Source organism: Staurois parvus, unplaced genomic scaffold, assembly GCF_062004578.1.
Source record: "Staurois parvus isolate SC_StPar_1 unplaced genomic scaffold, SC_StPar_1.0 ptg000544l, whole genome shotgun sequence".
Lineage (NCBI taxonomy): Eukaryota > Metazoa > Chordata > Amphibia > Anura > Ranidae > Staurois > Staurois parvus.
This window is the reverse complement of record NW_028318340.1, coordinates 10675665-10699303: the sequence shown is the minus strand read 5'-3', so window position 1 is coordinate 10699303 and position 23639 is coordinate 10675665. Positions and strand designations below refer to the sequence as shown.

Sequence of the window (23639 nt, the reverse complement as noted above, 5' to 3'; positions counted from 1 at the left end):
ATTTTCTCGGTTTGAACACTGGATAGGTTTTCATTTTTCTACTGAAATATATAAAATACGGGTTTATGAGAGTTGCAAATCATTGCAGTTTGTATTTAGAATTTACACAGTGTACCAACTTTTTTGGAATTGGGGCTGTAAAGGGGGGCTCTAATTGGAAGAGGAGGACTTTTAATGTGAAAGGGGAAAACTGATGTGAAAGGGGGGACTTTGATGTGATGGGGGGTGGGACTCCTAAAATTAAAGGGGGTCTTATATGATGGGGGAGGCTCTGATGTGAAGGGATGGGAACTGTGATGTGATAGGAGGAGGGGGGCTGCAAAGTGAAGAGGGGGACCCTGACGTGAGAGGAGTATTTATGCAAAAGGAGGAATTCTAATATGAAAGGGCTGATGGTGAGGACATCTAATGTGAAGGGGGAGGGGGGGCTCTGATGTGGTGGGAGGGATTTCTAATGTTAAAGGGGGATTCTGATGTGAAAGGGGGGACTCTGATGTGATGGGTGGACTTCTGAGAAAGGGGAGACTCTGATGTGATTAAAGGGACTTCTAATGTGAAAGGGAGGACTCTGGTGTGATGGGGGGCACTTCTAATGTGAAAGGGGGGACTCTGATGTGAGAAGAGGGCTACTAATGTGAAAGGAGGGACTTCTAATGTGAAAGAGGAGACTCTGATATGATGGGTGGACTTCTGAGAAAGAGGAGACTCTGATGTGATTAAAGGCACTTCTAATGTGAAAGGGGGGCTTTGGTGTGATGGGAGAAACTGTTAATGTGAAAGGGGAGACTCTGATGTGATGGGGGGGGGACTTCTTATGTGAAAGGGAGGACTCTGATGTGATAAGAGGGCTACTAATGTTAAAGGAGGGACTTCTAATGTGAAATGGGAGACTCTGATGTGAAAAAAAGGGGGGGGGACTCTGATGTGATGGGTGGACTTCTAATGTGCAAGGGTTGACTCTGATATAATGGGTGGACTTCTGAGAAAGGGAAATCTGATGTGTTTAAAGGGACTTCTAATGTGCAAGGGGGATTCTGATGTGAAAGGGGGGCTCTGATGTGATGGGTGGACTTCTGAGAAACAGGAGACTCTGATGTGATTATAGGGACTTCTAATGTGAAAGGGGGGACTCTGATGTGTTAAGAGGGCTACTAATGTGAAAGGAGGGACTTCTAATGTGAAAGAGAAGACTCTGATGCAGGGGCGGACTGACAACTCATGGGCCCCCGGGCAATAGGGGATTATGGGGCCCCTGTGTCCTTGCCCAAACTCAAAAAAGCCTATGAAAAAGGTACCAGGGGCATCTCATGGGGCCCCCTACTGACCCCGGGCCCTCGGGCAGTGACCGAGTTTCCAAATGGTCAGTCCGCCCCTGCTCTGATGTGAAGGGGGGGCTCTGATGTGAATGGGGGGGGGCGGCCATAGGCAGAGTGTTACAGAGAGAAGACGAGGGGACCTATGAAGGTTTTTGGTTGATTCCTCCCCGAGCCGGTCATTGATGGACAGTTCAGCGCGCTGGTCTCGGGCAATAACTCCAGTAATCGTCAGTAATTGGCGGGAACTCCGGCACACCGGGCACACCGGCTCTTCCACATATCTGCTCAGACGTGCCTTTCCTGGCCGGCACCGCCCCGCATTCCACCCCCCGGCTGTGCCCTTCCACCTGAGGACACCTGTTCACAAAAGGCCCTGCGGACAAAACAGGTAGGACACTCCTACTGGGACTGGCTTCCTCCACCGCCTCTTCCAATAAGGACGGCCTTCTGCTCCACCCCTCCGTCTAGGGCGGTCTTCCCTCATCCGGCATTTCCAATAGGACTGCCTTCCTCTCCACTCCTCCCACTAGGGCGGCCCTGCTAGTAGGACAGCCTTCTACTCCACCCTTTCTGCTAGTGCTACCTCCTCTCCTGATCCTCCTCCTCCTCTAGGACGGCCTCCTCCCACTGGGCGGTCCTGTTTTCTCCGCCCCTCTGTCCGGGAGGTTAGCTGTCAGTGATCGGCGCTAGGCATTCCAGGTTGTTGTCGGTGATCGGATCGGGCGGTGTTGTATCCTTGTACGGAAGGTACAGAGTGTCAGTGCGGAGCCGGCCGTATACTATGACCGCTGCTATGGCTGTATCACATCCCACCGAGATGGGCCGGTCGGATCGGCTGGCCAGTATCTTCTCTCTCCAGAGTATGACCTCCATCAGCTCTGACGTGGTGGCTACAATGACCACCGCCAACTGCGAGATGGCCATACTGCCGGTCAGACTTCTCCTGGATCTCCAACCCAACTACCTGAACCTGGAGAACGGCGTCCTCACCTCCCACAACCAGAGAGGGGGCTTTAATGTCCTCAGCGACGGGGCCGCAGTCATAGACGGACAGCAGTGCAGAGTCATCAACTACATCCACAGGTGAGGAGGGCTCTGTGTGGTCAGGCTGGGGGGACTGGGTGGGCTTCTTGAGGGCTCTGCGTTGGGTGGGCTTTCTTGAGGGCTCTGCGTTGGGTGGGCTTCGTGAGGGCTCAGTGTACCTGGCTTTAGATGGACTTGATTAACAAATTGAAGTTCAACTCCAGCTATGGGAGAAAGAGTTTACAAAAATGAAAAAAAGCTAATCACTCCTGTCAGTGGTAAATGGTAACTGCTACTTTCTCTGGACAGCCTGCTCTGTTAAAGAAAGTTTAAAAATAACAGACTTGCTGGCTGGATCACCAGGTCAAAATAAAGATTCTCGCTTATCTTCGTAAATGAGGTGGCAAGATGTTTGGGGAAATTTCCAATCACATGCTAGAAAAATGTGTAAAAAAAAAAAAAAAAAAAAAAAAAAAAAAGTTTTCAGCTTAGACCGGATTGGATGAGTGACGTAACAGTTTTTTGCCTCATTCACTAAGGTGAAAAGTTACTTTGCAGAGTGAAAATGCTCTACTCCTTTAGTCAATCCAGATTACTGTTGGGGGTGGTAGTCAGGAGTTCATAACAAAATTCTCCTAGTGATGTTTTTTTCCTGAAGTAAAGCAGGAATCCCATAAGCTTCTTAGGCTTCATGTACATGAGCATCTCCTAAACTCAGGCTCAAGTTTAGGAGCGTTAGGCATTTTTTTGCCAAAGCTCCTAAACTCAACTCCATAAAAGCCTATGTGTCCATGTACACATAGGCTTTTAGCAGACTTTAGGAGCTGCCGCGTTTTAGGTGAGGTTAAACGTCCCTCTCCTGTACATGGAAGAATCACATTCAGGATAGGAACCTTTTGACTGGCGGTCAGGGTAGGCTCGTGTACGTGAAGCCTAAGGCAGTGTTTCTCAACCTTTTTTCAGTCAAGGCACCCTTTAAAATGGACAATTTCATGGCACCCTCTAAAATGATGGACAGTCTTGAGGCACCCCATTCTAAAATGTAAAAAAAAAACTTTCTAATAGTTTGTTTTTAATGCAACAACATCCACACATGTAGGACAGTCAACATTAGAGGTGATTTATTCTTCCAAAGCAAATACACTTTTGCACACTGGTACTGACTAGTATTCCAATGTTTCTCTTCTCTCTAAGTTTTTTTTTTTTTTTTTTCATCACTGATCTAATGTGACCCCAGCACTGATGGAGAGGGGCAGGGGAGGGTTAAACTAGGATGCTGTGCAGGCAACTGACATCCTCCTTTATCAACTGATGTCATTGGTTGTCAGGACGCCGGTGCCTAGAAGGTCATAATGGTGCACAATGAAAACCCGTGGCTTTGTGTAACTAAAAGGCAGGCTTGTTCCACCCACTGGCTTGTATACAGGTTTTGAGAAATTTTAGACATTTTTCCAAGGCACCCCTGCAGAAACATCAAGGCACCCCGGTTGAAAAAGGCTTGTCTAAGGTATGGAGGATGAGCTCCTTTATCTAGAAAAAACCTTCAAATTTGCGGAAGAGTTGAACTGTTTATTCAGGGAAAGCACCGAGTAAGCTCTGAGTAGCAGGTCCGCATTCTTTTGTCTGGGAAGGTTCCAATTTATGTTGCCAAGACATTCATTCTATTTCTTTGGGCGCGTTGACACTTGCGGTTTTCGTAGGTGCGGCAGTGACAGCTGCTAGTGTCAATGTAGCCTAAAAAGGTTTAATTTAAAGGGGGAGGGGGCATAATTCCATATGATGGAAATCATCCTGGCTTAAATACTACTTTAAAGGGTAACTCCACTTTTGTGGGGAAAAAATAGCACATTTAAAAAAAAATGTAGTGTACAACTTTGAGACATGTTATACTATAGTTGAATGCTATTAAAAACACTTTTCCTTTTCAGTCGGCAGCACTGTAACTTTCTGTAAAATGCAATATGGCTACCTGGAGGTGTTCTGTACAAGATGATGGTGTAGAGAACACCCCCCAGATATGTCATTTCCTGCTTGTGTGATTGGCTTACTGATTTTCCCAGAAGTCTGCACCAAGATACAAGTTAGATTTTGGACATCCCCTGTAACAAAAATGTAATTGTTGATGAGATACTTCCAAAGGGAAATCACATCTAAAGGGATGCAGACCCTGCCACTCTCCTCATTAGAGCCCCACAGGTGAAGAAGCTGATAGTTAATTATGAAACCACCCCCCATATAGATTTCACTCTGCACATGGACACAGGCAAACAAACAACTACTTCTTCAGAAAAACAAAAGGTAGGAATCTGCAGCCAAGTTTTATAACCTACTTGGCCTACTTGCAATGTACATTGATCACCCAGAGCGGAATATTTTTTTTCTTATTTTTTTTTCACCAAAAGTGGAGTTACTCTTTAAGTTAAAGGTCCACTGGTAACACGAATACAAGTAGTAAATTTGGGCAGTGCCTGAGCTTGGGCTGTGATGTAATCTCAATATAATTGTCTTTTATGATATACAGATACTTCTAGCAAACACCTGTATCCTCATCTCAGCCCAAAAGTGAACGCCTGTTGCTGTTCGTTACCCGACACAAAGCCACTGCTTGTTGCTGCACTTTATTTTCTAAGGTTCTGTTCACATTATTCGCGCAGCGGGAATGAGATGCAATTTGGACAGCTCAATTTTCATGTGACTCTGCATGTCGCATAGGGCAGAATGGGCAACCCTATACACGTTTGTCAATGGGCAACAAGCTTCAAATGATTGTTAAAGGCCTAGCTTGCTGTGATAAAATCACATCATGTTTGGGGTACCATGGACGAATAATGGCACCCAAATGTGCAAAGTATGTGTTCCTGCACTTGCCACGCAATTTAGAAACGTGGCGATTCTGGCCGCTACTCCAAATCACAAAGTGTGACTGGAGTTTAAAAATCCATTCGAGTTCCAAGTTATATTATTTTTATTTATTATGGGTACTTGTATAGCGCCATCAATTTACACAGCGCTTTACATATATATTGTACATTCACATCAGTCCCTAACCCTCAAGGGCTGTACAATATAAGGTCCCTAACTTACATTCATACATACACATACTAGGGCCAATTTAGGCAGGATCCAATTAACTTACCAGCATGTCTTTGGAGTGTGGGAGGAAATCGGAGTACCCAGAGGAAACCCACGCAGGCACAGGGAGAACATGCAAACTCCATGCAGGTGGTGCCGTGGTTGGGATTCAAACCAACGACCCTAGTACTGCCAGGCGGAAGTGCTAACCATTTAGCCACTGTGCTGCCCCTCTGTGATCCCAGCATGAAGGAAAGAGTAAAGTAGGTTTCTGAAGGAACATTCATGTAAACAATCGTATGAAGTCTCAGCACATTCAATGAGTTGAATATCATTTGAATGTACTTTGAAATATTTGATTTTGGAATGAATGCAATTTTTTGAAAGAAAAACATACATGGTTTGGTTATTTTGAAACATTTCCATCCTGCTCCTTCAAAATTTCTCATTACTGCAGTAAAAAAAAAAAGGACACAGATGATCCAACCTGACAAACTAGGATTAAAAATGAACAAAAGCTTGTAAAAAAAAAAAAAAAATTTTTTTTTCTTTTACTAGGGTATGGCCAGCCTTAGTTTAGACATATTGCTGTCCTTCACTGACAAATAATCCATCGCATTTGACAGGTATTGAGGAGGTGGTATGTCACCTCCTCATCGCCTGTTTTTAACCTTTCAGGGCCGCTTCACATCATGCCCGCACATGAATCACACAGGAACGCACTGTGCGTTACACACCGCATGCAAAACGCACTCTTTGCGATCTGCAGCAGGCTTCAATACAAAGTTAACGACATCCCAAACACAAATGCAGTCTATTTTCCCCAGACCGGATTGCATGGTACTTATGTACCATGTCATCCGGTTGTAGTGTATGCATTGCTTTTGGTGTGGTGCGATTTTTTTTTTTTTTTTTTTTTTTTTTTTTTCCCCATTCAAAATGAATGAGCTGAAATTGCACAGCACAGAACTGCATGTGAATCAGTCCAATCAGGAATGCACAGCGCATTCCTGTGCGATTCATGTGTGGGCATGGTGCGGACCGGCCCTAAATGTTGCACCAGAACCGCATGCATTAAATGTAATTGTAGGACAGTTGTGGGGCATTCGAATGGTACCTTCACCGAATGGGACGGGGCTATAATTTTTTGCTGCGGCATGTGCACATCCCCATCCGACCGCCTTTGCAGCTTAAAAAGGGGGTAGTAAAAAGCTGTCTGTAATGAATTAGAACTGAAGAAACGTCTTCAACTTTATAGAACAAATCTAGTTGCATGTGACTAACTGCTATTGAATCCTCTAGTTCCATGTTGATGAGACTCAAAGGAGGACTTATCACTTTAAATATATTCCTCAATAGCCACAAATTAAAAAATTTACATGCCCAGAGGTCAGATTTAAAGTACATAAATCCACTTTGTGTGCATTAAATGCCTTTAAAAAGCCAGGTATTACCTTGTAAAAGTGGTAGTGACATCATCGCTGTGCTGTACCTAGACTGGGCAGGGCTGTGGGAGGGGCCCATCAGGCTCCACCCAATACAGGCTGCCTGCGGGAAATGACAGGAGGGGGCGGAGACAAGACCAGTCACCTTGCTCAAGGAGAGGGAGAGAGAAGTGACTGGTCTTTATACAGTGGCAAATTTCACGCTGGATTACTGCACAGATCTGGATAAGGACACACCAAAGTAAGAATACACATGCCTCTTATATTTAGATATTTGCCTATCCTGGAGTTCAGCTTCGGTGATCATTGCTATCATTAGCCAAAATGTGTCCCAAATGTTCCTTCAGCTTCTGTGGGAAGTTTGGTGTGTCTCTCAGGGTGATGTCATTTCTGTCTCTGTGGTCAGGATACAGCCCGTCTTGTCATGTCTTTTGGACGGCTGACCACTGGTGATCGCATGACAATTTTTCCGGTTGTGGAATCTATGCCTAAATATCCGGACAATAAAAAGTAGTATACATTGACAGGCAGGTTTATAACAAATGATGGGATTTCTTATGGTGCTCATTTACAGAGTTTGGTCCTTTGATGTCAGCCCCTTCCTTACTGGCTGCCGTTCATTTTAGACATCATAGTTTGCAGAAGACTTCCGGATGAAGTCATGTAAAATAAATAAGAGAATTGGACGCTGGAATATATGACACATTTCCAGTGTGTCTACAATTTTCTTTTATAGAACTTCACTTTAACTGGAAATCAGGATCTTGTTTGAAAATGTTGTTATTCTACAGGATTTATATAGTGCCAACAGTTTTTTTGCAGCGCTTTACAACAACATAAAGACAGACAGTATTATTATTATTATACAGTATTTATATAGCGCTAAAAGGTTTGCTCAGCGCTGTACATTATAGTGGGGGACAGAACATGAGACGATACAGTAACAATACAATACACGAGGGGGTCAAGGGCCCTTCTCTTTCGAGCTTACAATCTAGGAGAACAAATGCAATACAACTCAATACAGGAGGAATCAGAGGGCCCTGGTCGTTAGAGCTTACAATCTATATTATAATTGTGGGGGATGAGATGATGGAGAAAATAAAAGTATAATTGTTAGGTGGAGGCTGGATAGGCCTCTCTGAAAAAGTGTTGTCAAGGTTTGTCTAAAAGTGGACAGAGTAGGAAATGGGGAGTTCCAGTGGATGGGAGAGGCTCGGGAGATGTCCTGGAGGTCAGCATGGGAAGAGGTGACAAGGGAGATAGAGCAGAAGGTCTTGGGAGGAACGAAGAGAATGATTTAGGTTTTGTTTGTTTTTTTAAAATAGGTTAGTGATGTAACTGGGGGCAGGAGTTGTGGATAACTTTTTAAGTTGTTCATTTATTTAATGTAAAGCGGAGTTCCACTCACCCTGTCGAAAAATAAGTCAGCAGCTACAAAAACTGTAGCTGCTGACTTTTAAAAAACAGCCACTTACCTGTCCCTCGGTCCCGCGGTGTGTCCCCTGCAGCCCATTTCACCAGCCGTCCTGTATTCCAGGAGGCTGGCATCTTCAGTGTGGACAGCTGGCTCTGACAGCTTGCGGCTTCACAGCCGGGTACCCACTGCACATGTGCGAGTAGCGCTGCACTTCATGAATGGTCCTGTAGCCTTCTGGGACCTGTCACGTGTCCCAAAAGTCTACAGTGAGGGAGGGAGGACACCTTCCAGTCACCTAGGGCAATTGGTCCGGAAGTGGGAACGGGTACCTGTCAAATTCAAGTACCCGCTCCCCCCCCCCAAAGGTGCCAATCCTTAATGGGGAGCGGGGGAGCTGTCCTTGAAGCTGAACTTCCCCTTTTGGGTGGAGCTCCGCTTTAATTAATTGGGTGAGCGGGAGTAAATTACTCCCTGTTCTCAGCTGCATAAGGAGCTTAGGGAGGAGAAACGGCTGCACACTGATCTTCCCAGTGAATGGCTGTGCAGGAGTGTATGTCAGACAAAGTCTGATCATTAGAGGAGAGCACACTGAGTTCCCAGCACAGCTAGAAAACTAGCCATGATGTGCTTTCATGTCTAGTGTGGTCAGTTTTTAATAGGAAAGCAGAGGGACTGGCGGGAACACGGGCTTTCACACAAAGAAAGGAAGCAATACAAAGAGAACAGGATCATTTTTCATACAAGTACATGGTACAGCAGGCACATATCAGGAATATGAAATGTTGGGCTTACTTATTGTTTAGAAGAATCTCTGTATGTGTGCAGCCACATTGTGTCATGCCTTAGGTCTCATGCTTGTGATTATCAGTGCATCTATGGCATGCTTAGCACATGGTAATATTTTATTTTTGAATATCTTTGTAGGAAAGTCACGCTGAAGAGCCACATTGATTACAAAGATTACAGAGAAACAATCCTTGCAAAACCCATGCTGTTTTTCTTCAACGTGCGAAAGGTCAAGTCTGACTCAGGTATGGTGACAAGCCCTGTCTGTATTGATGGAACATTAAGACATTTTTGGTGATTCAGAAAACCAAGTTCTGATTGTCATGCTGTTATAAAAAGCTTCAGGTTTGTAAGCTGCACTGAAAGGACAGAACGTTCTAAGCCCTCCACCAATCAGACTGCTGGATTTACTGTGCTCTTCACATTTCAGAGAAAACTGGTTACACGTAATAGTTGTTGTGAAGAACAAAGCCGACTGGTTTTAAATAAAAGCAGAAATGTTCCATATGTATAATAGCACAAGATAGTCTCATGTCATGTTCAGTATTATGTCATTCTAATATGTTATACTGTACATACTTGAATGCCTAGTCATATGTCACTTTATTTTATTTATTTATTTTTTTTTTTGGGTGGGAAAGCAAGGCAATCACCAGTATAAGCAAGTAAACATTTTGACATTTTCACTTTTTAGTGTTCATTGGTAATCATTTTCCTACCTGCAAGATAAAGTACATGTTAAGTCCCACCTTGTCATTAGGGGATGGATAATGGAATTCAGATTCCCATAAAGTACTCCAGCTAGTACAATGAGTTGGAATCTATCCCTGACCACTTTGTAGCTTTCTTCAAAGCCGGCCAATATCAGGGCTGTAGACCAGTTGATTGCACAAATAGCAACCAATCAGGTTTCACCTTTTTTATTTAAAAAACAAATAAATACAATTTAAACAAGAATTATGTTTTGATCAATGTTGTGATCACTTTCTTCATTCCTGTTTAATTACATATTTTTTACGCTGATATTAACCTACATCCTATATTTTTTTAAGGATTTTTATCTATATTTTAAAACTGAATTTTAGGAGACTTATGCCCATACTGCAAGGATTAACTCTTTAGGTCTAGGCACAGAAGAATAGATTTACATATCTGATCCTCCAAGCTGCTAGACCAGTCCCTACAGCATCTTCTCCCCATACACCAACGGTTTAAGGTCCTGACATCACAACTGATTCAGGGTGCATAGCCCTTCATTGGACACAAGAACACTGATAGTCAGTCCACTACCAGAGTATGAGGAGCACCGTCTGCTGGGGGAGCAGAGGATCGGATAAGTAAAACTGCATTACTCTCCTATACATTCAACAAGCAGTTAATCCTTGCAGTATGAGCACAGCCCTACTGCAAGAGAGGATTTTCAAGGTTCCTGGTGTTGGGCTTTCACATTTACATCAGTTTAACCACCATAACAATGACCGTAGTGATGGTTATCTTTCCTAATACCATAGACATGCATACATCTTTCTTTACTATTCTCTCCACCCCAACCCAGCCTTCAAAATTTGGCCATTTTTGTAGGTATGATGCTCAGGTACACTTTCCTTATATTTGGGAAGGACGTTGTTAACCATGCATGGATACATTTCTAAGTCTGGTGCTGTTGAGTCTTTACTTTTCCAGTAGATTTACCTACGTGGCACGGGAAGGTAGCACTAGTAGTAATATTCTTGAATCAGTGTTTGGTACATAATATAACCATAAAACATCAGAGTGCAGCGCTTAGAAAAGTAAATATGTGATTAACAATAGCAGAGAGTCAATAAGGCATCCACAGTGTTTCACTGGAGTAATGCGAACTTCCACGGCCTTTACTCCCTCAAATAACAGAAATGCGCACTCACCAGAAACGCATGGGTTATGCGCATGTATGATCAAGCATCCCAGGTGATAGGAACATCAAAGGTTAGGCAGCAGGCATTTCCCTCATGGTGGGTCATCACAGACTCTTTAGTCAGGTCCAGGGGTCCCCTTAAGGTCAGCCAGGTGCTTCACACAAAACTCCCCTCAGGGTGGCAAAGTGCTTTCTCTGTGGGGATGTTAGCTCCACATAACCTTTGATGTTCCTATCACCTGGGATGCTTGATCATACATGCGCATAACCCATGCGTTTCTGGTGAGTGCGCATTTCTGTTATTTGAGGGAGTAAAGGCCGTGGAAGTTTGCATTACTCCAGTGAAACACTGTGGATGCCTTATTGACTCTCTGCTATTGTTAATCACATATTTACTTGTCTAAGCGCTGCACTCTGATGTTTTATGGTTATATTGATATTTTAGAGGCATTGTGGTTGCCTGAAGTGTTCTAGCTGCTGTATTTATAAGAGCACTCACTATCCTTTATGCTGAATTTGGTACATAATTGTTTGCTACAGCCTACCTCTAATAGACCTAATGCTTTGTAAGCTCATTTTAGACCAAGTTTGCCAAACACTGATACTTTAAGTGATCCTGGTGGACTACAAAAAAAATGAAGATGAAAGTGACCTGCAAAACTAGAACTCTTATACTCCCTACCTTGACAGACAGTCTCTCCTACCTTCCCTCTGTTCCGGCACTGCAGCCTGTGCTAGTGTCTTCTGTATTTGATACCTTTTTAGGAGTGTCTGCGTTCCCCATCACATGCTGGGCAAGGGACACAGGCCTCCAAAACGTCTGTGGTGTTGAATGCCAAAGAGATTGATGGGAGCCAGGAACAATTGGTAGGTAGAAGATACAACCCGGCAGAGCAGGAGTCCTTCCCAGGCGCGGGCAGAGCATGAGTCCTTCCCTTGCAGTTTCATTGCAATTTTTTGGTTGTGAGCTGACTGGTCACTTTCAGTACTAGGCAGAGGCTGGCTATCTTCATAAAGGTCTGCTTACGTCTCTTTTCATATTTGTAGAAATGCTGCCAATGATTTTCTTTCTAGCCACTCTTTCCAAAGCTGTTGCTGCTTTTTTGGGTTGAACAAAGTAGTCTGTGTGGTTTTTTTTTTTTTTTTTTTTTTTAACAATATGTTAAGTAATTATAAGTTATGTAGAACTAGACATGATTTTTTTGTAAGAATAATATTTTGACATTTTCAGCTAAAACATTTGCATTCATTGTGAACACCCGGCATCCACAGATGAAGGCCAGAATAGAGGGTGGTATGAATGAGATCATCTCCTCCGTTATGGGAGAAAACTACTTTTTACAGGTGAGATATTAAACACATGCAGAGATTATTGGTGCTCTTCTCCCTTTTTGGTTTTGTCTACGTTGCCCAAAAACACAGAGCCCTATATATCTGCCAAGCTACATGTTACAAATACTTTCACTGGGATGCATGAAACCCTTTTATTACGTATCCAGGTGCAGGGTCTCTGGGTCATTGATAGCGGGTTATACCCAAAGTGCTGGAAATCCTAGTGATTTAAAAAAGAAAAAAAAAAACTTTGTTAATTTCACCCTCATGTAGGCATGTGACATGTACGTGTTCAACTGGTATAGTGCATGCTTAGTTTTCATGACCTGTATGTGACTTCACATTTTGAAGAAGCCAAATTGAGAGCTGAGTCACACATGTGCGCTGCGGATTGAAACTCAAGTTTTACAGCTAATTGATACAGTAGTTGTTCAGTGGTTCATGTCAGGTTCAGGACAGGATTTTATCCTGTTCACACATATGCGGTTTAGAAACGGTTCCCATAGCAGTCAATAGCCTGTAATCCACACCTGAACCTGACGACACTGCTCAAAATCATACATGACTTTTTTAAACCGCACTGAATCCGCAACGCCAGTGCACTCGACATATGTGAACAGGCACCATAGAAAGCAATTTTATTTCACGTCTTGCAGACTGGATGCGATTCAAACCTCATCCTATCTGCATATATGTGAACCAGCACTTAGGGCTCTATATGTAGGTGGAATTTTTGCTTCCATTTTTTTATTTTGCAGGCAGAGTAGGTTTTACCATTTTTGTACAGTCATAGGCTGCTCTAAAATGATATAATCTTGTAGAAATTGCACATATAGCTAAATTTCCTGGAAAGTCTAGAAAAAAAAAAATATATATATATATATTTTTATTAATCATAATCCATCTGATACAAACTGTCACATATGCATTTGAAATGCATATATAATATATGCTCTATTTTTTTTACTGAGTGCTTTATACCCCTGTTTATCCAGCTCTGAGAGTTCTACAGTCCTGTGCGAGAGTAATGCCAAGTTGGTGACTTTCCTTTTCTCTATTGCTGATCAGAAACAACAGCTAGGTCACCTCCCACCCCAAGCCTGTGATATGACTGGATGTAAGCAAACAATGGAGTCCGCGGCTATCTGATACATCTATGGAGGGGATGGATAAGATCATTTAGGCCAGGGCAAAGTGGCAAAAATCATAAATGCACTTTCTCAGCCCTCATGCACACTTGACATTTTTGATGATGCTGGTAATGTTAGCTGTGTAAAGTCTTTTTTGCATTAGCGTTTAGTGCAGTTTTTTCGCATTTTGTGTTTTTTTGTTTTTTTTTTTTCTTTTTACCAAAATAAAAAGTTTATTTTTTTTTTGGTCAAAAAAAGTCCAAAAACACTGGTATGCGGCGTTTTACCGCCTTTTGCCGTGTTTTTCAGCAACCCCCCCCCCCCCCCCCCCCCCACTAGTTCTGTGTTTTTTGTTTTTTTTTCCAACCAAAAAAAGTTGATTACAGTTTGTGTGTATGGACACATAGGATAACCTGCTGGTGAGTTTACTAGCTGTAGAAAAAAACATTAAAAGCCAAAAACAGCCGCTGTAAAAACATCAAGTGTGCATGAGGATTCAACACCCACCTTCCAAAGCCTTTAGTAATTTTTTTAAAAAATTTCTTTTAACCTTTCTGCCTCCCAACAAACTACAAGTGCACTTATTGTTTAATGATTAGATAACTACATTCATTTGGGTTCAGCAATAAATTGGGAAAAAATATACACACAGATGCACACACCTACCTACCTAATAATCATCCCCAAACTTTTTTTTTTTTTTTTTTCTTCCTAGCACATGATTTGTTGATTGAAGTGAACACCGCCTGTTTTAAGTGTTTAGTGCTGTGACATTTGGCTTCGTTTTACACTTTTTCATAATACGTCAAGCTTGCACTTACCTAATAAGGTCAGCTACATATTCCCAGCATTGCCTAATGTACTCAGACTGTCAGAACACGTCAATCTGCACACTGTGGCACCTACATTTTGTGCAGTCTATATGAAGCTCTTATGACATGACTAATCTGGGCACTTTAGTGTAGTTAGAGACTCATGCTTGACGCAAGTGGCAGTTTAATAATGTCATATACAGCTTGTTCGTCCAGATGTCTTACGTGACATTCAAGTTGTAACAGTGTGACCCCCTCAAAAATGTGATTCATTGCATCAAGAAGGTTATTCACTTTTCCTTACTATCAAGGTCTTTACTGATTTATAAATTTTTTTTTTTTTTTCTGCTTGTGTAGGAGTTCTACAAAACCTTGGCAGAGCAAAGTGGCATTTTAGCAATGTTTATTCCTTCCTTCTGTCCATCCTTTTTTTTTCTTTTTTTTTTCTCAAGACCAAGCTTCACTCTTTTTAGGGCCCATTTAAACCGTGGGGCTCAAAAACTCATCTGCATTAGCACAAAGCATTACTTTTGCGTAAAGGAATTTTATTGGATTTAAAGTGTATGTTCACCCTGTGAGGAAAAAATGGAATAGTGAACTAATATTGTACGCACTCCCCACCCCTTCAGTCCCTGCTGTACTTACCTCCATGAGTGATGAATCCATTCTCACGGAACCGGTGTAGCAGTCCAAGGATTAAAAATCCGTGCTGTTCTCCCCCTTCTTTCTACACGGCTTACAGGATGGATCCGAGTTTGTAAAGTGTGTCCCCAGAGAGAGATTGTGTTTTGTGTGTTTGTTTGTGTCTTTGTTTTTTTGTTTTTTTTTTTAATTCCCAGAGTTGGGCTTAAACCTAAAGTAATGTTAGATACAACTTTCACCTTTCCATGCTTGCACTTTCATTGTATTCTGTATAGACATTTATAGAATAGCCTCAAAAGGTAACATGTAAGCTGACACAATGCACTTATGTTTGAAAGAAAAAAGGGGGTACTGTTGCGCTTAGGAAAAAATTAATTAACATATATGTGAAATAATTTAACTATATATATAAGATACCTATATAGCAGCAGTCCTAAATGTGAATTCCTAAACACAAAATCTTATATATTTTGAAATCTATAAGACACAATGCACTTGCCAACTGAAACTACCCTGGGTATTTGGCTGTAACAGACCTCTCTATCATTATTTTGTAGTTATTGTGAGTAGAACAGCAATAATTGATTTTAATCTTTTTAATTTTTTTTCTGGTTTTCAGTTTAATTTCCACCGTTTGGTAAAAGACTACCTGGAAAGGCAAAACTTTGAGTTGACTGAAGACAACCTGAACTTTTCCTTCACATTCAAGCTGGACGTGTTTGTTGATGTGTTCTACTTACTGGGCATGAGCAAAAAGAACCGTGATGTGAATGGGAAGATTCTGAACTTGTTTTGCACCAACCATGAGAAGAAAGAGAAAGTGAGAGCTTTCCTGTCGAAAATGACCTGCCCGCTGATCAAATTAGGCAACAGCTTTGACCATGACCGAAGGCCCAGTATTTATTCTCTTGGTAAGCCCTCACAGGAAGACTTTTTTCTGTGAATATGGAAAGGGTCCGATTAGAGTATTTTCACTGAGTTCATGTTTCCTCGTTGCTTCTAAAAGAAAATGGGGCTAGTTGTCCAATCCTCTTCTGCAACATCCAGCAGTCATCTTCTCTTCTATGATGGCCTGGTACAGGGGTGTGGACATTTTTAAAAAAACTACTTGTCCAAGGGACTAAATCGGTGTCCCAATCTACTTATCCCTCATGACAATCTACTTGTCCAGATCAAAATATTTTTTTTTTAACCAAAACCGTATTTAAATTGGAGGTGATTTTAGGAACGTCTGGGGCTTTTAAAAACAAAAGGTACTTCATGGCGACTTAAACGTGTAATGTTTTTAACTTTGCACGGTTTATCTCCTCCTCCCCTCCCTGCCTGTCTCCAGCACCACACCCAGGGAATAGCAGCGAGGAGAGACACCTTGCAGTGTGATGAACGATTGGCTGCTCGTCAGGAAAGGGTGGGTCAGGGCTTATACTTTATCCCTTTTGCTGCCAGAGACGGTTTTATATTTTTTGCGCACGTTTAAAAAATCATTTTAAGCCTGAAGACTACATAAAACTCCCAAACATTATATATTTTTTGAAAGCAGATACCCTAGAAAGAATAAAATAGTGGTAGTTCCAATTTTTTATGTCACATGATTTTAGCGCAAAATTTTAGTAAAAAATACAAGTTAATTTTAGGGCACAAAAAAACAATACATTACTCTATTTTTTTGGAAAATATAAAAGATGAGGTTGCATCGAGTAAATAGAAACCTTAAATTTGTGCGCGCACGTGAAATGCGACGAACCTCAGTACCCTATATTTTCTATAGGTTGACACATTTAAAGCTCCTTGTAGGTCACCAGGTTAGCGTTACGGAGGTGGTCTGGTGCTAGAATTATTGCTCTCATTCTCGCGTGCGCGGTGATATGTGACATGTGTATCGCAATTGACGGAGAAGCTGGCACTGTGTGGAAGCAATCAGTGGCAGTGCTGCCACCGAATGCTTCCACCTGACAGGTGAGCCCGCTGCTTGCCCACAGCAGGGCTAAAGGTAGAAAAAAACTACATGTCCCTAGCGTCGGGCGATAGGAATCCAACATCCCTGATGTAGTACACAAGGCTTTTGTGTGAAGGGAAGAACTGCAGCTAAGGCTTCCTTATAGCACATGCAAAGTAAAATGGCGTGTTGGCTTATAGGTTAGACTGACCACTTTTGGGTAAGAAAAAATTAATTGGAGAAAATGTAGGTTACCATAGGTGATAGATAATTTGCTCACCTCTTCACCACCCATGCCCCTTGAGTTTTCTTATTATGAGAGCAGTGGCCATTGTAGAACCTTTTTTGCCTCCAACACAGTTTCAAGTGTTTCAGATGCCTGGACCATGCTATGTACTTTGTTTACATCTCTTGGCCCTGTGTTGCTCCTGTGCCCTGCACGTGACTACGGGCTGGTTGATATTTCTTGATCTGCTTTCATTTGTCACCTTTTCCAAAGATTCAGGGGTAGTCATGCAAAATGTAACTATATCAAATCTTTAATCTCCTCCAAGTCTAAAACCATGGTTTGGATGGTTATAAATGATTGTTATCTTTCCAAAATACGTTAGGACTGGGTTTTGCAGAACAGTTTGCCATCTTCTGCTCCTCTACATGCTCACATCTACTGACCTGTACATGCTACAATGGCATAGTGAACTGTTTGGCCCCACAACAGCCACTAATTGAAAGCTGTTGTATTTCTATTTTTTCAACCTCATCAGATGAGGGCCCCCAGAGTTTACTTTTGTTGCTGAGCTCCTTTGTGCCCTTCAGCAAAATGAATGATCGCCACATAATTGGCATCAGTCATACACATGCACTCCGTAAACTTTATAATATAGTGTAGGTGTGGAATCCTCTTGTAGCAAATTAATACATTATAATAATAAGACAGAAGCAGGTATCCTTGAATTCAAATCTGAGCTGGAACAGGTAGCGGATTCTACTAAACTTCTGCCACCACTGCCTAGACACTGGCCCCTCATTGTGGTGGATGGCCCTATTATCCAATAGTAATGTATGTAGGTGGATGGAAGCAGAGTAAGCATCAGCAACCAGGTTAGGTATAAAGCACTTGGTATCTAGAGGTCTGTGTGTACCTATGGTATCCTTATAGGAATCTCTGGGGCTTCTGGTAGTGTTTGTAGCTTGCGTGCCATCTTCCTACTGGTCAGTGAGAGCCAATATTTAGTTGACAAGGTTTCCATTTAAGTTTCACAAATGTTAAAGGACAGCATAAATGCTCCTTAAAGCGGAGCTCAACCCAAAAGGGGAAGTTTTGCTTTAATGCATTCTTTCCCGCTGCCCGTTTTTGCCAACTTAGGGGAGCGAGTACCCGAATCTGACAGGTACCCGCTCCCACTTTCGCTGCGATCACCTAAGGCTATCGGAAGCAGAAATTGTCCTCCATCCTCCCTCCCCGTAGTCTTCTGGGACACGTGACAGGTCCCAGAAGACTACGGGACCATTCACAAAGCGCAGCAGGAACCTGGCTGTGAAGCTGAAAGTATTTGTATTTTACAAGTCAGCAGCTACAGTTTCTGTAGCTGCTGACTTTTTATGTTTTAATCAGCCAGAACTCCGCTTTAATTAGGGCGAAAGGTGAAAAGGCTATTAACATGCATCTTTAAACTACATGAAAAGAGAATTTCTGAGATTTTCTCAAAGAAACATACAAAGTCAGAATATGTTCCAGATTTTCTATTATTTCTGCATTTGCAGTTTTATATACTGTGTTTGTCTGTATGTATGTAAAGGTCTAGACATTACACCTTAAATATACACTGATCAGCCACGACATGATGACCACCCACCATAACCCATTGAGGCATAGACTCCACTAGACCTCTTGTCAATAGAGGATCCTTTAAGTCCTGTAAGTTGTGAGGTGTGGCCTCCATGGATCAGACTTTCTTTTCCAGCACATCCTCAAAAGCTTGATTGGATTGAAATCTGGAGAATTTGGAGTCGGCATATAACTTGTGTTCCTCAAACCATTCTTTAATTCATTAAACCAGACCACCTTCTTTCATTGCTCCGTGGTCCAGTTCTGATGTTCCTGTGTCTATTGTAGGCCCTTTTGGCTGTAGACATGGGTCAACATGGTCACTCTGACCGGTCTGTGGCTGCACAGCCCCAAATGCAATATACTGTGTTGCAGTGTGTACGAACACCTTTCTATTGGAATTAGCTTTACCTCTTTCAGCAATTCAAGCTACCGTAGCTCTTGTATTGGATCGGACTATGCAGACCAGCCTTTGCTTCCCATGTGCATCAGTGACCTATGGCTACACATGACCCTGTCTCTGGTTCTCATTTCTTGGACCTCTTCTGGTAGGTTCTGACCACTACAAACTGGGAACATCCCATAAGAGCCACAGTTTTGGAGTTACTTTGACCCAGTCATCTAGCCTTTATAATTTGGCCCTTATCAGAGTTGCTCACATCCTTACATTTGCTATTTTTTTTGTTTTTGCTTTCAACACATCAACTTAAGGTACATCATGTACACTTGCTACTTACTTTCAGGATGTACTTGTTACAAGATAATCAATGTTATTCACTTTGCCTCTCATTGGTTATAGTATTATGGCTGATCGGTGTACACTAATGTTTAAACTTTGGTTATTGGGTAAGTTCTGTAACCTACATATACTTAGCCACAGCTGATCTATAATGTGTATAAACTGTTGTGTGTAAACAGAAAACATAAGGGGTAATATGTTTTAAAAGCAACCTACTGAAAGTAGATTTTTTTTTTAATATATATATACTTTTTTTTTTTTTTTTTTAGATGTAATCATGGAAGATCCATTTCCACCTGAGGAGGTTGTCAGGGATACTGAACCAGTCCTGCCATTCAGTCCATGAAGCAAAACCAGCCAAAGAAAGACTTTACATTACATCCATACTTAAAAATTTGAACTACATAAAAAGGGAATTTCGGAAGTTAACTTGTCAAGTTTCTTTTGGAATGACGGAAAAGGCTGGATAAAGCCTTTTTTTTTTTTTGTACCCTTTTGGTACAAAGGCTTCATGCCTGAACCAGTATAAGGTCTGTTCTTGTGCCTTATGATAAAGTGCCCTTGGTGCACATTGGACGTTACAGGCCAGCACTTCTGATATGGCGGACTACGGCTGCAGAATAATATTTTCTACACTGCTGTGCTAGGTTCCAGCAAATGCTATAGTTTTGTGTGAGTGAAATGAAATATTATTCCAGTAGTATAGGAAAAAATGTTTAACTGGAAGTATGCTTACAATAAATCAACACAGTTTTAGTCTAGACCCTAGCAGGTATTACCTTAACGAGAGGAGCTGATACTAGGTACCATCTACATTTTTACCTTCTTGCTTTTCAATGGAAAATGTTCACATTTATGATGAGCATGGTGATGAGCTCATCTGTCACCCTGCTCTCTCCTCCTAACAGCGTACTATGTTTGCTGGTATCCTTCCGAGGTTTGCTGTATAGTAAGCTGCAAGGGGCTGATGAAAAGTCAATTTAGCTACTTGCGCTAATTGCATTAAAATGCATTTAATGTACTCCTGAATACAGATCTGCATTTTTGTCATTGTCAGTCTGGAGTTCAGCTTACCAATATTTGCCCTTGTTTTTTTGCATATTAACTTCTGTTTACTCCTAGTAGCTTCATCCTTGGCCGCATTCCCAATTCTTATTGTAAACATTCAAGTTCATTGAATTTGTTACTTGTAAGCTATGGTTAAATAGCTGGCAAATATCATCTTGAAGCTGCAGATTTGTATTAGATTATCTTCTTCATGCTTGGGTCCCCCTTGTACATCAGATCAGCTTGGCTGACAGCTCATTTGGCATATGACTGAGTGATGGCAGTCAGATCTTGTTTTTCCTGTTTGAGGACTCTTTGCTGTGACATTTTTACAAATTCCTGCACATGCACCAGGGAGCATACATGAATGTTGTGCTTAAGAAAAAAAAAAAAAGCCCTGTTGGACATTTTAAAGTAACTTGGTTGCAGGGAAACGTTTCTGTAAAATGGGATCCTGCAAAAGAAGGCTGTGCATACATACCTCTCATTTCCTCATTGGATCTGTGGCTCCTGAGGACACATTTCACACCAACAGTCACTAACCATGGATTCACATCAAAGTACTACACTTGTAAATCCAGTCCAGTGATTGCAGTCAGCTTCTCCCACAGGATAAAATGACTGAAATGTGATATCAGTTCGCTTCAGTGTCCCAATAAATGTTAACACTTAGGGGTTGATTTACTAAAACTGGAGAGTGCAAAAATCTGGTGTGGCTGTGAATGGTAGTCAATCAGTTGCTAACATCAGCTTGTTTAATTAAAGTATATGTAAACCCTCACCTTGTAAAACAACCTATCCAGTTTAAAATAGACATGAAAGGCAAAACATTTGTGTAGAAATATATTTAAAAAAAATTATATAATATAATTTATTTTATTATTTTTTAAATATCATCTTATCATTCCCCTCCCTCTCCACACTTTCTAAGTGATCACATACCCTCTGTTCTCACCTGCATAGGAGCTGGGGGAGAAGAAATAGCAGTACATTGATCTTCCCAGTGCAGGGGAAGCATGTCAGCAGAAGTCTGATCATTGGAGGAGAACAAACACACTTCCCAGCAGATGTAGAGAACTGACCACACTTTGCTTTCCTATTAAAAATTGACCACACTAGGCACGAGAGCAAAGGGACTGGCAGGAACACCAGTTATTTCACACAAAGCAACAAAGCGAGCAATACAAAGAGCACAGGATACCTTTTTTTTTTTTTTTTTTTTTCTTTATGCAAGTACATGGTACATCATGTACATATCAGGAATAGGAAATAGTGGGTTTACATATTCTTAAAACTTTGAAAAAACCCCGAAGCTGACTGGTTTATATGGAGAGCTGCACCCGATTTTGCACTCTCCAGTTTTAGTAAGTCAACCCCATTGTCTACTATGCTGAAGGCTATTTTGTGTAAGTGCCTTTTAATACTGCTAGACTAAAAAATATATTTGGTCTTTGTCTACTGTTGGTGCTTTACACCTATCTATGCAGTACTTCACATACTTGGCCAGCCTCCTAACCAGACAGCAAAGGCTGTTATTTAAATATCCTTTAAGTACTTTAGTATACATTGGTCTATAAACTTGGATTAATGAGTAGATTTGTTTGTCATGCACAATCTAAATGTATATAATTGTGGCTGATCAATAGAAGTCAGCTGCTGTATTTAAAATGTAATGTGTTTTTGTTTTTTTTGTTTTTTTTCCCCTCGACAGGCAGAACCAGATTTTTTTTTTTTTTTGTGTTAAGCAAAGACAGGTGTGTACAAATATCTTAGTTTCTGCGTGTGGGGCTAAAATGTAGACGTGCTTTTAAAGAACATTATTATTAGTCACAAGAAGAAAGTGATTTTGTTACACCCATGTGTAATTGTGTCATAATTCATATAGATGCACTACAACAAATATACGTATGTACATACATAGATACATATAAACTTACTATAAACATGTGCATGGACACATACACAATTCTTCAGCTCCTATCCTGTTCCATTCGGCTTGGCTTGATATTTAAGAAGGAGGAAGACGAAGAGCTGGGATCCTTGTTGGAGGCAGTTTTATGAATCTTTGTCTACAGACATCTCTGCCTCTGTGAATCTGGTAGAGAGCCCCAACTGGAGGCCATGATTGCCACCACGATTCTACCAACTCCAGACATTTTTTTTTTTTTTTTATATATAGAGTATTGCATTTTTACAGGGGCTTTGGCCTCCAAAGCAGAACCGTCTCCATCAAAAAGCCAGATGCTAACCAATCAAGATTTGGTTAAGGGGTCAAAAGGAACTAAAAGCCCTGTACTAAACACTTGTGCCTAACTTTACCCCCATTATCTAAAACCACTTTGTGTTAGAAGTGCAAGGGCCCATTCACACTCTGTACTGCATGAAATTGTATTTCAAATAGTAATCTGAGTGCATTCGGTGCATTTATTAATTGGTTAAATTGAAATAAATTGTAAGCTCCAAAAATGCAGGTATCATGCATTTTTGTGCATTTGTTTATCCTTTTTTTTTCCTCCTCTTTCTTCCCTAACCATGTCTAATGATAGAACAAATAGACATGTGAAAAAAAATTCTGTTTTGCTGCATATCCAGTCGTGTGATAGGGTCCTCAATACCTTCTGTTCTAAGGAGATGTGGTACTTAACAGTTAAGGTAGTCATTGTTGGAAATGTTTTTTGTTTCTCCTATTTGTAATACTTTACAGCATGCATTGCAATTTTCGATTCTTTATTTAAATGTAATTTCTGTCTTATTACCTGTAAATAACTTTTTTAAAGTATTAAAGCATATGTTATCAGCACGGATAACTTTGTTTTTCCAAATGATTAATTGTTGGTGTAACATTTTGCTGTACTTCTCTGTCCAGACACAACTTTGTATTGTTCACATATAAACTAAATCTACTTAAAAAAAATAATTGCATGTCCCCTTCACTAAAATATTTTAAATGGTGACAGGCCCTGTACTGTAAGGCCACTGTAAACACAAGTTACCGTCAATGAAAACTGATCTGAAAGAGCAGAGATCTTGTCTAGTGAAATTCTAGGCAAACGTTTTTTGTTTTTTTTCCGGAAAAGAAGAGCTACCTCTAAAGCAGGCCATACATTAAAGGCTATGTTCACTTTTTTTATTTTTCTAAATTCAAGTTCCCCTATACCAGGGGTAGGCAACCTGAGAGCCGCAGGACTACAAGTTCCATCATGCCTCTGCAAGTCAT

The 23639-nt window shown here is 41.3% G+C and overlaps 1 protein-coding gene across 1 annotated transcript; it reads left to right on the top strand.

Moving 5' to 3' along the window:
* The first annotated feature begins 1964 nt into the window (after nt 1–1964).
* On the top strand, nt 1965–23229 carry MEDAG (mesenteric estrogen dependent adipogenesis). The gene is made up of 5 exons (XM_089690895.1): nt 1965–2399; nt 9201–9307; nt 12188–12300; nt 15492–15783; nt 19645–23229. The coding sequence occupies exons 1-5, from the start codon at nt 2098–2100 to the stop codon at nt 19719–19721; spliced, it is 891 nt and encodes a 296-aa protein (XP_089547021.1). The 5' UTR covers nt 1965–2097; the 3' UTR covers nt 19722–23229.
* The last annotated feature ends 410 nt before the right edge of the window (nt 23230–23639 follow it).